The sequence below is a fragment of the Phaethon aethereus genome (genome assembly GCF_964289735.1).
Source record: "Phaethon aethereus genome assembly, chromosome: 4".
Lineage (NCBI taxonomy): Eukaryota > Metazoa > Chordata > Aves > Phaethontiformes > Phaethontidae > Phaethon > Phaethon aethereus.
Genome location: NC_138578.1, coordinates 25,232,830 through 25,248,352, shown reverse-complemented (window position 1 = coordinate 25,248,352; position 15,523 = coordinate 25,232,830). Strand labels below are relative to the sequence as shown.

At 42.2% G+C, this 15,523-nt stretch overlaps 1 protein-coding gene across 1 annotated transcript in view; it reads left to right on the top strand.

The window, feature by feature from the left end:
* Positions 1-8,934: 8,934 nt before the first annotated feature.
* LOC309405070 (transmembrane protease serine 11E-like) overlaps positions 8,935-15,523 on the top strand; it is a gene marked incomplete at both ends in the record, with an annotated part of 44,604 nt that continues 38,015 nt past the window's right edge. Inside the window, one exon of the mRNA XM_081999754.1 lies at positions 8,935-9,098. Within this exon, the coding sequence (XP_081855880.1) occupies positions 8,935-9,098 (164 nt within the window). The remainder of the gene's footprint in view (positions 9,099-15,523) is intronic.

Below are 15,523 nucleotides of genomic sequence, written 5' to 3'. Positions count from 1 at the left end.
CAGCGTGGCAAGCAAGCAAAAATCTTATGCCAGTCTAGAAAAGGCAAACAGCAGGCTTTTGGCATGCTCGTAGGTAGAAGATCTGGGGGAAACAGGCCCTCAGTGATTACAGTCTTAGGATCAAAGTGGTGTCCAAATTAAGTACAAGTCAGTTGACACAGTCAGCGGCAGTTCAGGGGATCCCCTCTGGACTATGCAGCTTGCTGCAAATGCTGCCAAACAGAGCAGCAATCTATCAAGTTAACACAAGTATTTTGATTACGCATCCTGTGATCTGGCTGCTTGCTAGTACAGAGGACCATGCTTTTCTAGATCCTCACTGGAAGTATGGGAATATTTGGATGCCCAGAGAAGGTCTGCATGAAAGACAAGGGACTGCAGCTGTTATGTGTTCTGAACTTGTGTATATCAGGAAACCTGGCACTTAATTTTTTTTTCTCAGGGAACTTTTCTTGTGGAATGTTATGACCTTCAGAAACAAAACTTGGTGGCTTAATTTCTACATAGGGAGTAAAAAGTGTTGGCTTGGTTCTGTAGGTCTGTTGAGCCCAGCAAATCTCATTTTAGTCCCTTAAGCAGAACATGGCTTGTAGAAGGAAGCTTAAAAATTATGTATGACAAGTATATACAATTTTTTTTTTCTTGCTGGTAGCAATTGTTTTACCAGGACAGTGAATAAAATTTGATCTTCAGGAAGAAAAGCATCATTACAAGATGCCATGGATTTCCAGTTCCCAAAGCATTTTAGGCTTAGATTTTCGAAGGGCATAATGAGTTCCCCAGCCTGCTGGATTTCATTGTAACTTGGAAACTTACTATCTTTTAGATTTGCAAGTCCCAACTATCTCACTGGTTCCACAAACCAGGTAAGTAGATGTCAAAAAAATTTATTTTGCACCTGTTAACTTTTCAGTTGTGCTTATTTTGGGTACAAAATCAGAAAGCCTTAAGCATTTTGCCATCTATCAAGGGCTGCAGTAAATATCATTCTCCCAAGTGGCATACACAAGGCTGAAAAAGTGAACTCAACATTTTCTTAAGGAGCTGCCATCTACTTGGAGAGATACAATACCTGACTCACCTTAATGCTGAGTGCCAGCACAGTGCAATCAGGAGGAGGGGAACTGAAGAGGACCTGACATCTACATGGTGTATGGTTTGGGAGCCTTTATTTTGGACTGCCTTGTGGAGTTTTCCTGACAGCAGCTGGAACAAGTCTTCTGATCCAGTTTCTTCTGGAAGCAAGGTAGTTTATGTGCTCTGAGACCTCTTGGTGATGCAAAGCAGTATAAATGGGGACTGTCAAGAAGAGCGCTTGAAAGAACACCCCTCATCCACTGGGAATGTTGGTGCAGATGGGCGTGATGGGTCTGAATCCTTTACTTGTGGCAAAACTATGCTGGTGTCAGCACTGTCTGGCTTTTTCTGAGGGAAGTTGTGAAAACCTGAAGCAATGTAGGCAGCCAAAACATTTTATTTGGTTTAGGTGGCGTAGCAGATTTGTATTTCTTTTAAGCTGCAGTCTCACCCATTTATGAAGCCACAAGGTTCATCTTCTCTCAGCCATGTTTTCATAGGAATTAACATCTTCACTCAAGACAGAATGGGATGTGTCTAACTATACGATCCTGCATGACACACAGGAATGTAATTTATATGCAAATTTAATAAAACCTGTTAAAAAATTGCTTTCTGTTTCATGTACTTGTGAATTTCCTGTGTCACAGTAAGCAACTGTAAGATGGGGACTCCTGTTTTAGAACGTGTTACACTGATCCTATACCATCTATTTATGTACTGGCTTTTATGTAGTCTTAACCATCTGGTTTTACTGACTTGTTAGAAGAGCATATCTGGAAGAAGAGCATAACTGTTATAAGAGCAGAACGCCATCCAGATTTGGACAGAATTTACCTACGTGGCCAGAGGTTGTCCAAATTTGTGTGCCAGCAAACAAGTCTTGTGTCAGCCACTAGAGGGTGAATTGTATCATATAAGACCCTGAAGCTCTTGACTGCTGGTGGTGCTCTAATTCAGCTCAGTAGAGAGGATCTGGAAGACAAGGTACTGTGTCCATGTTGACTTGAAGATGCAAAGACGCTACACGATTGTCTTGCAAAGTTAGAGGAGACTACAGCCGTTCAGCTTTTAGCGTAGGCCTCTGCAGCACTGGGTGAGTTAGTCTTTTCCCCCATCAGAAAGCTGGTGTCAAATGCTCCCCTTTAGGTATGTTAAGTACAGTGTGCTATGGCTGTGAGCAAGGGGCTGAGCATGTTTTGCCTGCTTCTCTGGCACACCATCGCCAGACCTTTGCCCTGTGGAAAAGTAGACTGGAAAGGCACATTGTCAGGTATTGTTGGTATCATGGGTCTATTTTCTGAGCTCCTCAGCCTTCTTGCAAACAAGATGGCAAAGAGCATCAGTAATTTTGACAATCTGATAGGATGGGAAGTTTGCGGTGTCAGTACAGCTGCTTTTTGCTTTGACCTCCCATTTTGACAACTCTTGATGATTCTTGTAGATTGAAGACATTTATCAGATTTCTTGTCCCTTTCCCATGAGGATGGGAAACTTGGTTCAAATTGTACCATATTCTGAGCTAGAAGAGCAAGCTCTTGATGAATGAAACATGCTGGAGTTTGTTGATCCTGGTCTCTAATACGTAGCAGCTGAAGGGATGGTCTTGGAATTTGAGATTATCTAAGACGGTAAAAAGGAGTGCAACAGCTTTATTGCAGTATTACAGGACATGGTGGCTTGGCTATTCATCAATAGGTGATGTTCATTTGGAAGGTAGCTGTTCGTCTGGAAGAACAGTAGCCCTTTTGTCACATTTAACTGTGCAATAAAGGGAGTCTTAGACAGACTTCTTAAAGGACATAATTTTAACAAATCTTATTTTTTTTATTTCTGTTTTTTTTTTAATGGCTTAGAGAAAACTGCTATGTGCTGAATTTCTGACAGCACATGCTGTATATGTGACACTCAAAGCATTTATGAGCATTCAGTAGCTGGTAACTGTGCCATGACTCTAGGATATGTTCAGATGGTGTGGTCATACCTAGCTGGGGGAGTTATGCGGGTGGAGTTTCTGTCAAAGGGTTTGAACTGAAGAACTGAACAGAAGAATAGCACCAATGTTCTTCTGTATGTGTGGTTGAACCAGGATCCTTCTATAAAACATAACTGTCAATATTTCAGCTTGCTTGGGGTCTTTGATCCATTATTGCTGCAAAGAAGACTTCAAAACTCATCTGGTTAGAATAGTTCAGAAACAAATACAACAAATGACAGTTAATCTGCTTTATCTTAGGGTAAAGTTTTATTTTTAATTGAGCCCATTCTTAAATGACACTTCCTTTGAAGACTATTTTGATTGCCATTCATTGTTGGTGGCTTTTTCTCAAGTGCAAATAAATTCTTTCCATTAAGACAGAGAAAAGACTTTTGAGAACTTGTTATCCAAAAATGTAATTTTTTTCTTATGCAAGCTTGAATAGGTCCAAGAAATACATGGCATGTCTCATGATTCACTTGATTAGCTACTGAATTCCGTCCTCCTTCCAGTAAACTTGAAAGGTTGTGCTTGCTATGTGATGTTTGTTCCCTTAGCTCCTGTGCTTTTCATCTTCCAGTTGTGCCACAGTGCAATCCCTTCCTTGAGGAAGGACTTGCCATCAGCCTAGCATCCAGAGCCTGTTTTAACCAGAGAGTGTTCTTTGAAAGTCAATACAAACAGTCAGCTGCCTGCAATTTTCACACATCTCTGACCTTCCCCAGACTCTTGGGATCACCTGTAGTCTGCAACCTTTGGAGTCCTGACCCAGACAGTCTGGCATTTTTCTCCAGGCCAGCGGAGATGACCTGCATACCAAGGGGAAGCTGTTACTGGGATTATTCCTTCCCCAGTGGACAGACTAGATGGAGGGACTGTACTAGGAAATAATGTCTCCCATGCTAGGAGGTGGTGAGAACATAAAAAAAAACCTTCTCTACTGTGAGAGTGGTTGAACATTGAAACAGGTTGTCAGGAGAGGTTATGGAGTGTCTGTTCTTGGAGATAGGCAGAGCCCCATTGGACATGATCCCAGTCCAGCTGCCCTTGTTTTGAGCAGGGATTTTGGGCTAGACCATCTCCAGACTTCCCTTCCCACTTCAGCTATACTGTGATTCTGTTCTAAAGTGCCTAGGAGCTTCAGAGAAAAGGCACATGGCCACAGCTAAGTGGCGGGTACTGTCTCAGATGAGCTGAGACAGGTGAATACTCTGGTAGACAACCTAAAGAAGACTGACAGCAGGTCATCTTCATACTAGACCCTTATATGCAGTACCCAGCACTGCTGTCCCCAACTTGTTTGGCCCTGTTAACATTGATTGAGTAATCAATGAAAATAGCAGGGCACGGAAGGGAAAACAATCCATTCTGTGCCACCTAGGTAGAAAGCAGGTTACTCAAGAGTGAGCCCAGCCAGAAGGTCTCACAGGGAGGCAGCAAACCATGTAGGACCCTCATTTGGTACCGAGCAGTCCTGCCTGAAGCATGCTGCATTTTTCCATCAGAATGACTCAGCTCCTGAACTGTGTCTGAAAGGACAGCCGGAGCTGAAACATCTGCAGGATGGGCTTGATTTTCATCATGTCAACTTCAGTCTATGAAGCCTCGAAGGCTAATGCAGTGTATGATAAATCAGGCAATTGCTCACAAAAATCACATTTAGGATCTTGCATGCTGCTGCAGAGCAAACTGGAACAGATAATAGCTGTGGCAGAAAGCATCTCAAAGAGCCAGACTGCATTTGGCTTCCACCAGGCAAGTTAGCTGCTGACAAATAATATGAAATCAAATCCAAGCTAACCATATGGGGACATAAAGATGTAGGGAAAGTCTTGTTTTGAGTGTGTTGTCTTCCGCAGAGCTCTGTGTTAGTTCTCCCAATAAGTCCCTCTAGCACTTCTGATGTGTGAAACAATGCTGCTGCTCTTTTGTTTAGTTTGAGCTATGCCTGTAAAGGATTTATTTTTATCTTAATGTGCCTTATTTCTTTGTAGACCTAGTCCAATCTATATAAAGATTTCCTCTCTTTTTGGAGATGCTGAGTATCTTGACTGGGAGCAGAGGACTTGTGCAGTGGATGTAGAGTGTGGCTTGTGAGCCTGATCACTGGGCAACACCTGGAAGAAACTGCAGGCTGGGCTGTTTCACTGTACCAAGTAGCATCTCTGGCTGAGCAGCTGCAGAGGACAGGTACATGTGTGCTACCTTTTTGCCTTGAATGGGGTGATGGGCTTTGAATTCTTTTTTGATGAGTGTGGCAGTGGGGGACTTCTGTTGTCTAAGGGCGTTGTCAGTATTCTGGGCTGGCCTATCTGGCTGCCACTCAGACGGGTGTAGCAGTTTCTGTTATAAGGACCTGGAAAGAGGGACTATTTGGAAACCAACCAGGGCAGGTTCTAGTTACTTCAGAACTTGAGGCCAATTGCTACAGCATCTGAGAGCCTCTGCACGTTCAGTATCTCAAAGCTGCATGGGCATGTAATAAAATCTGGCCTCAAGTGACTTTTCAAGTCTCAAGATAAAGGGCCTGGCTTCTCTCCCAGCCCTGACATTGGCTTTGGAGAATCATTCTATCCTTTTAGTGGATTTTCTGGTTTTGTTTTTCTACTTATCAGTTATTAAAAGCCACAGCTGGGAATGTCATGTGGCAAAGGAAAGCATGGGGTAATAAACTGGTGAGCATTTTTTGTCAAAATAGTGAAGTGGTGTAGCATGTCTCCAGCTGAAGTTAAAAAGTGTAAAGAAATGCAGCTCATTTAGAGCTTCACCTGAATTTTGAAGGCCAAATGCAAGATGCCTTTATATTTTTCAGGAGCAGGAGGCATGAAGCCGTAACTGAACTGTCAAGGTGTGCTGCTGGAAAATGAGTGGACTTGTCCTAGGGAAGGATTTCCTCACAGTGTACCAGTTTGGTCTTATCAGATATTCAGAGAATCACAGAGTAATTTAGTTTGAGAGGGAAGTACAGAGGTCACCTCGTCGAACCCCCTGCTCAAAACAGATTTAATTAGTTCAGGTTATTTAAGGCCATGCTGTTTAACAGTGCTTCTGTCAGTTCTGTTAAATATCACTGGCAAGAACATTCACTTCTTGGTTTAAAAGTAATGACTGACCCCTCTCTTTGGTCTAAAATTCATGGCCCGGGTTGAGTAACTGGCAGACAATTATGTAAAAAATCTTTGCCTGTAAATTCCGAAGATGTTATTGCTGTGGGGCTGGCCCATGGTCTTCTTTAAAGGTGTTCTTTGTCTCTACAGCCAGGGAGCCTATATAAGTATGCAAACATAAACCAGGTAGCCTATTATTACCATTCTTAGGCAAGCACTCTGTCTGACTGGCTGGGCTGACTTTGCAGGGTTAAACGGGCAGAATGGTCATTACATCTTTTTACACTTTCATTCACAAAATCCTGTGCACCCACATTCTTGGATTTCTACCCCACGCTTTGACATCTAGTTTCTGTACCGCTTCCCTAGTATTAACCAAAAAGGTTAGTAACTGCCTTAGCTTACTGAATAACCCTGTAATACCAAGCACTTTTCAATTTGCTAGTTTATTGTGAGGAAAACTTTTCCTTAATGATTGTCTTTTCTTGGCCTGTCTGTACCATTGTTTCTGGGGGACAAGTATGTGTAAATTGATTTTTGCATAATCTGACACAGGCAAATGTATTTCCTTATTTTCCACTGTTTTCCAGTTCATTTTAATGGTTAATTAATTGGAAAACAAAAGCAACCTACTTCAATTTTTATTAGCCAGATTGCAAAAAATTCTTGATTATAAGGAAATCAAATCACATTTTTGGAATATCTCTGTTGTTCATGCTCTGGAGTGACAACAGGAAGGTCTGTCCTAGTGTGCTCTGAAAGTTATCAGAAGTTCATTCGTCTGTTGTCCAAGACCTCTTCCTCTAGAGCCTTCATCTAGCGCTACCTCCTGAGACCCTTTGCAGTGTGGTATTCTTCTAATAAATGTTTGTCTCCATGAAATCTTGTTGCAGAGCCTCAGGTAACTTTTGTCTCAAACTCTAGCTATTTGCTAAAATTTACGTCTGCTGGAATATGTTTTTTACCTGACCCAAGTGGGTAGAGCTAGCCTTTGAACTTTTGGGCACACCAGGGAAAATTCTGTGCATCTCGCAGGGTAAACGCTTCAAGGATCACCTTTTCCCACTGTGCTTGGCCTGGGTACTCAGGGCACCTGATTAGTAGTCCCTAAATACTAATGAAGAAATTAATGTTAGTAACCCAGTAACAATGCTGCCAACTTTTATCTCTGTGAGAAGACCACTATGCACAGCCTCAGTCTGACCATTCTGGGCAGAAGTTGCTATCTGCTTCTTTGCATTACATCCCAAACTTAATTAAGCTTTTTCTGTTCTAGGAGTGTGTTTTGTAAGGATGACAGGTTTTGTGATCACAATATTAAAGAAGAAAAAATAAAATTAAACTAAGAAATTCTAAGGTATTTCCTTGACTCTTTGATTGAATTGGTTTGTAATAGATCACCACCACTCCATTGAGTGCTGGAGTTCCTGTGGGTGTGCGTGTGTTTCTGGGTGGAGCAGGAATTTCCTTTGTGCACAAACTTTTTTGAGTTTTAGTAGTCTTGAAAAAGAAAATAACAGGGCTGGTGGAGGGAAGGGGAAAGGAATGCCCAGGGAGTATATTGGTACTTGACAGGTAACTCTGTATTCAGTCAGTAAAGCCCCACGTAAGTTAGGTAACTGCAACAACGCCCTTTCTACAGGGAGCTAGGAGAAGCCAAAAAAAGCAATTGATTTGATCAAAGCACAGGAAGAAATCAATGTTAGAGGAATAGGAGATGGTGTGCAGCAGTGCTCAGCTTTTACCACCGTCCTAAAAATGGGCTGTCCAGACACTTTCTTCTATAATTGCATTAAAGTGCCTATGAATGGGCATCTTTGGGGAAAAATGGAAAAGGACTTGGTATGATTAGATGACATTTTCCTCTTGCTGTTTTTTTTAACCCTCTGTTGCTGAGGTTCTTTATGGAAGATAATAAGTGTTCCCGTAAAAATGACTGTGAAATCTTGAGATTTCATTGGAAAACCAAATGCTTCAAACTTTTTGGCACAAAACCAAGCGCATCGAAGACTAGAAACCAGAAGTTTGGTTTCTGGTAATTTCCCTTTTTGGTTTGGGATTTTAGATGCAAGTGCAGAATTTCTCATTAGAGAATATCCATTTTTCCCATTTCCAGCTGGTTCTGAAGGATCACGTTTGTGCTGGGAGAAGAGAATTCCAAGGAGACTGGTGGCCCTTTTCACAGAGTAAGCATTTTCCACAGGCGGGGTTATGCCAACCATTAAATGACTAACATGTAATTAGGAGGCTGGATACTTATAGTTGTCATGTCCCTGATGCCAGGGGAGTCCAGGACAGCTGTGGAGGAGTGAGCACCAAGGGAGGTCAGGCTTGGCTGACCAAGCCATTTATGTCTCTATTTGTTTTTGTGTTTGGCCTTTGTGTGGGCTATCTCAGGAGGCAAGTGACTTAGCGTTGTGGACAGTGTGGTGTTTCTCCCATGTGGGTTTTACAGTGAGTATACAGTAGAAGGTGCTGCCGCTCAGGAGAAGGCCTACTGTAGGGATACAAGTTGGACAGAAAGGGAGTGCTGGAAAAGGGAAATCTCACGCACTTCCTGTTCTGCTGTGGTGAAGAACAAGTCTTCTTGCCTGGGCTGGTTTATCTGCTCTGTCCATCTCTGCCTGGGGAGCTCTTTGATGTGGAGCTGATCCGAAGGTTACAGTCTCCTTATCAACTCCATGCTTACCGCTGTTTGTTTTTATTCTGAAGTTCGCTCCTTCATTTTGCAATAACCCACAGGGTGCTGGGTGTTGCGCCAGCCGTGCCTCCATGAAGGATCTTCATTCAACACCTTTCCCTTCCCGTCACACCAGTCAATGCGACTCCTGCATTTTCCAGCAGCATTCACTACGCAGTCCAGACTTTAGTCAAGCCTTGGTTGGCGGTCAGAAAGGCTACCAGACCTACCGGGACCTACCATGGGATCTTCAAAAGTAGGTGGTGTGTTTTAACTCAGCAAGTCTGATTTGGAGGTGTAATGGTGGTAGAGGATACTGTCTATGGGACAGCTTTGGGACTTCGAGGACATATATAGATCCAGAAAAGAAATCTGTTTGTTCTCTTGCCTGACCTTGGACCTCATTGCTCTATCTCTGCCCCTTTCATCCTTTTAGATCTAGGGAACTTTGTGGATCTACCTAAAATTTGCAGCCTGAGAAGGGGTGATAGATGGAGGGAAAGCTAAACAGTAAGTTGCAGGCTGAAAGGGAGGTTTTGGAGGTTGTGGTCTGCATGAAAAGAATAACATACGGCTGGCGTGAGAAACGTAGAGGGAAGTCCTTCCTTAGTATGGCCAGGAGCACAAAGACGTGCCTTCTGTTTAGAATGATGATGTGATGGCTTAAGTTGACACTTACTTTTCCTCTCTGTGATTGTCTTATCCTGCCCTTCAGCAGCTTTTATTGCAGCAATGCAGAATCCAGGAAGCTCCTTGAGTCAAAATCAAACGTTTATAACATGATTTTGGGAAACCATGGGTTTTGGTCAGGTCTAGGTGCAATAGTATTTCCCCCAAACCCTGCAAAAGGTCCCAGTTAAATCAGTGATGGCAGCAGAAATACATAAGGAGAACACTGTAAGTATTCATCATTTCAGTTTTGACCCTAGTACTTTTAAGGAAGAAGCCATGATTTCTAGGGAGTAATGATAAGGGTTTTTGTGTCTGAAATTATTTTGTGCAGTCAGAGATGCTGAATATCATAAAATCTTTGGGTTGGAAGGGACCTTTAAAGGTCGTATAAGTCCAACTCCCCTGCAGCGAGCAGGGACATCTTCAACTATATCCTTAGTTTTGTTTTACTGTAACAATATTTAAGACAGTGCCGGAAAGTTCAGAGTATTTTTACAAAAATAAGTCTCCCAGCTGTGACACTCTACTATGCTCTCTTAGGTCAGAGCAGGGATCTGGTCATAAATGTACAGCGGGCCTCCTGGAATTTGTTGTTTCTGTTTAACACTCTGGCTCCTGGATTCATGTGGCAATAAGAGATGCTCAGTCTCCCTTGAGTTTGTTTTTTTTATTGCTGCATCAGCAATTGGTGAAGCTTAAAAGTATGAGCTCAGAAACAAAACCCAAAAGAATATGAATTATTTTTTTTAACACACTAATTTGGCTGAATGGCTGAATTTGTGTGTGATTGCTAAAGACTACAATATTAGTGTCGTCTCTGGCATTTCTTTGGGCAAATAGCTGTGGATGATTGCAAGACACTACTTATTTTTTCCATCCTAAGTATTTTTTAAAAATTCGGGTTTTGTAGTAATTTCTGGACATGCTGAAATAGAAACATTGTTTCTGGATCGACAGAACTTACTCCTTATGCCCACTTAAATGTTTTTCTTATTTTGTGAGAACAATATCATTTTAGTCAATACAGTGTTGACTTTGCCAGGAGAAGACTTGAGTTCAGCTTTTCATTCTGTGCTCCTTAGTGGCACTCTGCTCAGTACCTAAAGATCCACTGCCTTGTTTACTGTCCGTACCTTAAAAGCTATGCTGCCCTAACTGTCAGGTGTGGAAGAAATCCGATCAGTTGTCAATACCAGTTTGTGTGCGTTACATAAAGAGGGGAAAACTAAGTGTGCGTTCTCTACATAGCAGAATTGAAAAGCCATTACTTTTTCTAGTTAGATGTAAATCTAGTTGCCATGTCTTGTTGGTATCAACAATGGTGTAAATGATTTTAATAATAGTGTGCTAGAAGGTAGTTAAACAACATCGGAGTCCAGTTTGGTTGCCTCCTAGTTGAAGAAAGGATTTAGTTGTTTAAATACTTGTTTAGATTATTATAAAATCTAAAGTATGTTAGGGGAAACCTGTGTTGCATACTTAAATATTTACACACTTCGGAAGGGATGGAGACTGCTCAGTCTTAATCGAAGACCCTGTATAGCCTGTTACATGCCCAGAGTTCTTTTCTGGGCAGGGATGCATGTCTGAGCGTGGAGCTGTAAGCTGTGCTGTTTGAGCTCCTCACGCTGTGCCTGAGTCTCTTAAAAGAACAGTGCTTCACTGTTAGCTTGATCCAGCTCAAAGATGCCTCTTTTTCACAACATTTCAAGCTAAGTTGGCACGTGTGCTCTGTAAAATCCTTCAGGAAGCAAAGCTGCTAAGGAAAATAGGGTGGAGCAGACAGCCGTGCTGGTCTTATCCCTCCTCTGTTGTGCTGTGTCCTGCAGCCTCGGGAGCAAACACAGTGTCCTACCTGCAACTTCCTTGTGAAGATCTTGTGCCCTGGCAGGGTGAGGTACAGAGTAGCTGGTGTTGTATAAGGTAGTCTAAAAGTGAATATGGAGGTGGAAATGCAGTGCCACTTGCACCAATTTGTCATGCAGTAGGTGGGCAAAATGAGTGTAAATTACAGACTGCTGAGGTGTAGCAGGAAATGGAGACCAGCCCTGGTGCAAGGACACTCATGTCCCATTGGCATTAGTGGGAGTTAATGTTGATTATTGCAGGAGGCCGATGGTACTTGCATGGTAGTTCCTGCATGGTACTAAACAGAAACCTATTCTGCTCAGTTTGCCCAAGAGTGGATCCCAATTCCAGGAAACCCTAGCGAAATATTTTTGATTCTGGTACACACCACACCTGATTTGACTCGTATGGAGTCAGTACCGTTTGTGTTTCCTTGCCACATTCACTCAGTTTCTCACCGTTTTAGACAGAAAAAACAGAATGAGAAAGGACCTCCTCCTGAGCCTTAAAATCTAGTCATCCTTGTTAACTGAGCAAGCCCCAGTGTAAATCCAGCAGCTTTTCTGGCCTCTGCTGTTCGTGTTAGAGGGTGTTGCAGAAGTGCCTCACTTTATTTCAATATTTTTTTTTTCACAGACAGCTTTATGATTGGGCATTTTGGGTCAGCATAAGCTTTTAAAATCAAGACACTCTGCTTCCATCACATATTCCTTCCGTCTCCATATTTCTGGTTACACAGAGATCTTCATTCTGAAGTTGACCTAACACAAAGCTTGGGATGGCTTAACTTGACATGCTTCTGATATAAGACAATCTGAAAACTTAATGTGGTCTGTGGACAGGTTTGGTGATAACAGGGGGACAGATTTCATACAGAACATGGGAATTGTCCAGTTTCTCTGCCACTGGAAAATTGCCTGGGGTTTCAGAGTCTCAGCTGAACCTCTTGTCTAGGGAGCCTTCTCTAATTTCAGCAGCATTTCTCCCATGAAGAAATGTGTCCATCTCTGTTCAGTGAAAATACATTGTTAGATTACAGCATCTCATTGTTTATCTACCCAGCTGAGCAATTGTTTATTATATATAAAGTATAAAATATGGAAAAACTTATTATTCAGCCAGAAATGTAGGCTTCCAAACTACAGGAAAAGCTGGATACTTTTGGCCAGATTCTTGGTGGATATACACTGTCATGGATGCACACAAACTATCACGAAGGCAGAAGGGCTGATCTGTTGTATCAGATTTGCAGAACTCTTCAGGAGTGATGTAAGTATAGTTGTTTTACAGTGATGTTTCATATACCAGTAAACAGATTTAAACACCATCACTGTACTATTATGTGTGTATCTATATATTACAATTATTGCTAAGGCTGATAGTTTTTTTTTATCAATTTTTTTTTTCAAAGCACCTAAATAAGAGAGAAGTACCGCACATACTCTAAAATTGTGGAGAAAATTTGTCTGTCTAAGCATGCCTCTCCTATAGGACTGAAAACAAAAGACATGTAATAGCCCACAACATCATCTTGAGGTGACTGTTTTGGGTTTGGCTGTTAGGCTGTGGTGTCAGCACCTTTCTTGAGCAGACACTGTCAGTGCGTGCATGCCAAAGCAGAGCCTGCGTTCTCTTTCACGGGTCATGCTGACTTAGCTGGACACTCTCTGATATGAAGCTCACTGCAGGTAATGGAGGGGTTCCCACAGTTGTCAGAGCGTGCTTTCTGCCCTGGCGAGGAAGGCCTTTGAGGCTTTTCCTCTGAAGCAGGCGGTTTGACTTGTAGAAGGCAGTTTTAATTCTGTTTCTTTGCAAGAAGTGAATCTAAATTCCAATGGGTAGAAGACATTAATTTATTTTGTAAACTAAGGGTTTCAGGCTGCAGTGAGGCAAGTGCATGCATGATTTATTTAATGCGATGTTTATGATGGGTTTATTGAATAGCACCCTTAAACAAGTTAGGATATTAGGTAAGATCTTTAATTTTTCTTTGAGACTGACTTTTTTTTTCCCTGTGATACTTCTCTGTTACTAAAAGTTGGCAGACGTAATTAGCTGTGTCCTTGTTACATCTGCCTTGTAAAATGCATAAAGGGAGGTATCCCTCTGGCGCTGTGTTTATTGGTGTGTCCTGCTTGTTGAGGAAAGGGTTCTGGGGGCGCTGCTTTTGTCCTCGTTATGGGAAGAACCCAAGTACAGAATGCAGGGCTCCAAATCACCTACCACCACTCAGGAAAGGTCTAAGTGGGTATTTCTAGGAAAATGCCAGCTGAATGCCGGTTGAAAAAGCCAAGGCAGTTAGGCATTATTAGGAAACAAAGAGAGGACAACAAAGTAAAATTGTTATGTCAGTGTGGGCAATTTTATATCAGTTTTTGTTGTTTCTTTTTGTAAGCAAATACTTCACTTCTCTTGCTAATCAGACAAATCTTAAGCTGCCATTTTGCAATCTTCTGCTGAGAGATGAAATCCAGTCCCTGATTGCAGTGTATTTGAGATTACTGTGCGGGCATGGTTGTCTGGGAAAGAGCAGAGTCTCTGGGGTAGAGGGGAGGACTATGTAGGCTGCAGGCAGAAGGGATCCTGACAGAAAGCCCACTGAGGTCAATGGAAGGCTTTCAGCTGGTATTTGGTTCAGATTTAAAAACTCTCTTTTGACTCTGGAGGATTTCAGTGACCTTCTCACCTGGAGTGTTTTTAATCCTGCTGTGCACTTCTAGGTTATGCTCCCTGTTCCCCCTTTGTTGAGCAGATAGTTTCCAAGGAGTCAGCAGGGATTGCTTTACTTTGCATATCCAAAGGGCAACGAAGCTGGTGAGGGGTCTGGAGCACAAGTTTTATGAGGAGCGTCTGAGGGAACTGGAGTTGTTCAGTCTGGAGAAGAGGAGGCTGAGGGGAGACCTTATCACTCTCTACAACTACCTGAGAGGGTGTTGCGGTGAGGTGGGTGTTGGTCTCTTCTACCAAGTAACTAGTGATAGGATGAGAGGAAATGGCCTCAAGTTGCGCCAGGGGAGGTTTAGACTGGATATTAGGAAAAATATCTTTACGGAGAGAGTGGTCAAGCATTGGAATAGGCTGCCTAGGGAGGTGGTGGAGTCACCATCTCTGGAAGTGTCCAAAAAACGTGTGGATGTGGTGCTTCAGGACATGGTTTAGGGGACACGGTGGTGCTGGATTAATGGTTGGACTTGATGATCTCGAAGGCCCTTTTCAACCTTAGTAATTCTGTGACTTTTGGTTTGAGAAAATAAATTCCCACTGTTGAACTTTTATCAGCTCTCTGCAGAGTATTCAAGCTCTGATGGGTCATCATGTGGATCGAAGCTGTTTCAGTTCTGGGATAGTTACTTCTCTTATGTGTTTTGAATCACTGTAACTACTGTCCAACTTTACACAATGGGACATGTTGTCAGATGAAATAATTCCTCATCTTTGAGGAATGATCCTCGGGAGACAGAGCAAAGCAGCAATGAAGTTCAAAGTTAATGGGAATGGAAAAGTATCAGCCCAGGAATCTTTGTGGTTTTGTCTCACAATCTTTGAAAATCTGGATTTGAAATCCTCCTGGTGGCTCAGTCTGAACCTCTGTTCAAATGGGGAAGTATCCAGATGGTACAGCCTAACCAAGGACATTTTACTCAAAAATACCTGTTGTTTTTAACACCAATTTTTGTTTTAAAACAAATTAGGAGTGGCGAGTAAACCTTAACAGTTGTTTCGTGTTGTTATTTAAAAGGAAGGGGGAAAGTTTATTTAGGAAGACAAACAAGATGTCCTAAGTCCCACAAAAGCCCCCCCCCTCTATTAAGTGACTTTCTAAGATGTACTCATCAACCAGCTGCTTGTCTGAGGAAATTCCATTTAGAAGCTGATGCTGAGTCCCCTTTGCACCTCTTTGAAATGATGCTCTCAAACAGGTTTCATGAATTAAGTGAAAGTCATGTGTGTGAGTAAAATTACACGTGTGAGTAACTGTTATGGACTGGGGTTTGTTTGCTGAATGATAACATGGAACTTGAAAGGGAAGAAATAAAGAATAGGAGTTATATTAAAAAAAAAAAGTCATACTGTGTACAAAAGAATGCTGAAAAGCTTTCAAATTGTATAGTACTCTATATTTAACTGTGTCCCAGCTGTCTTACTTCTTGTCTGAAACCG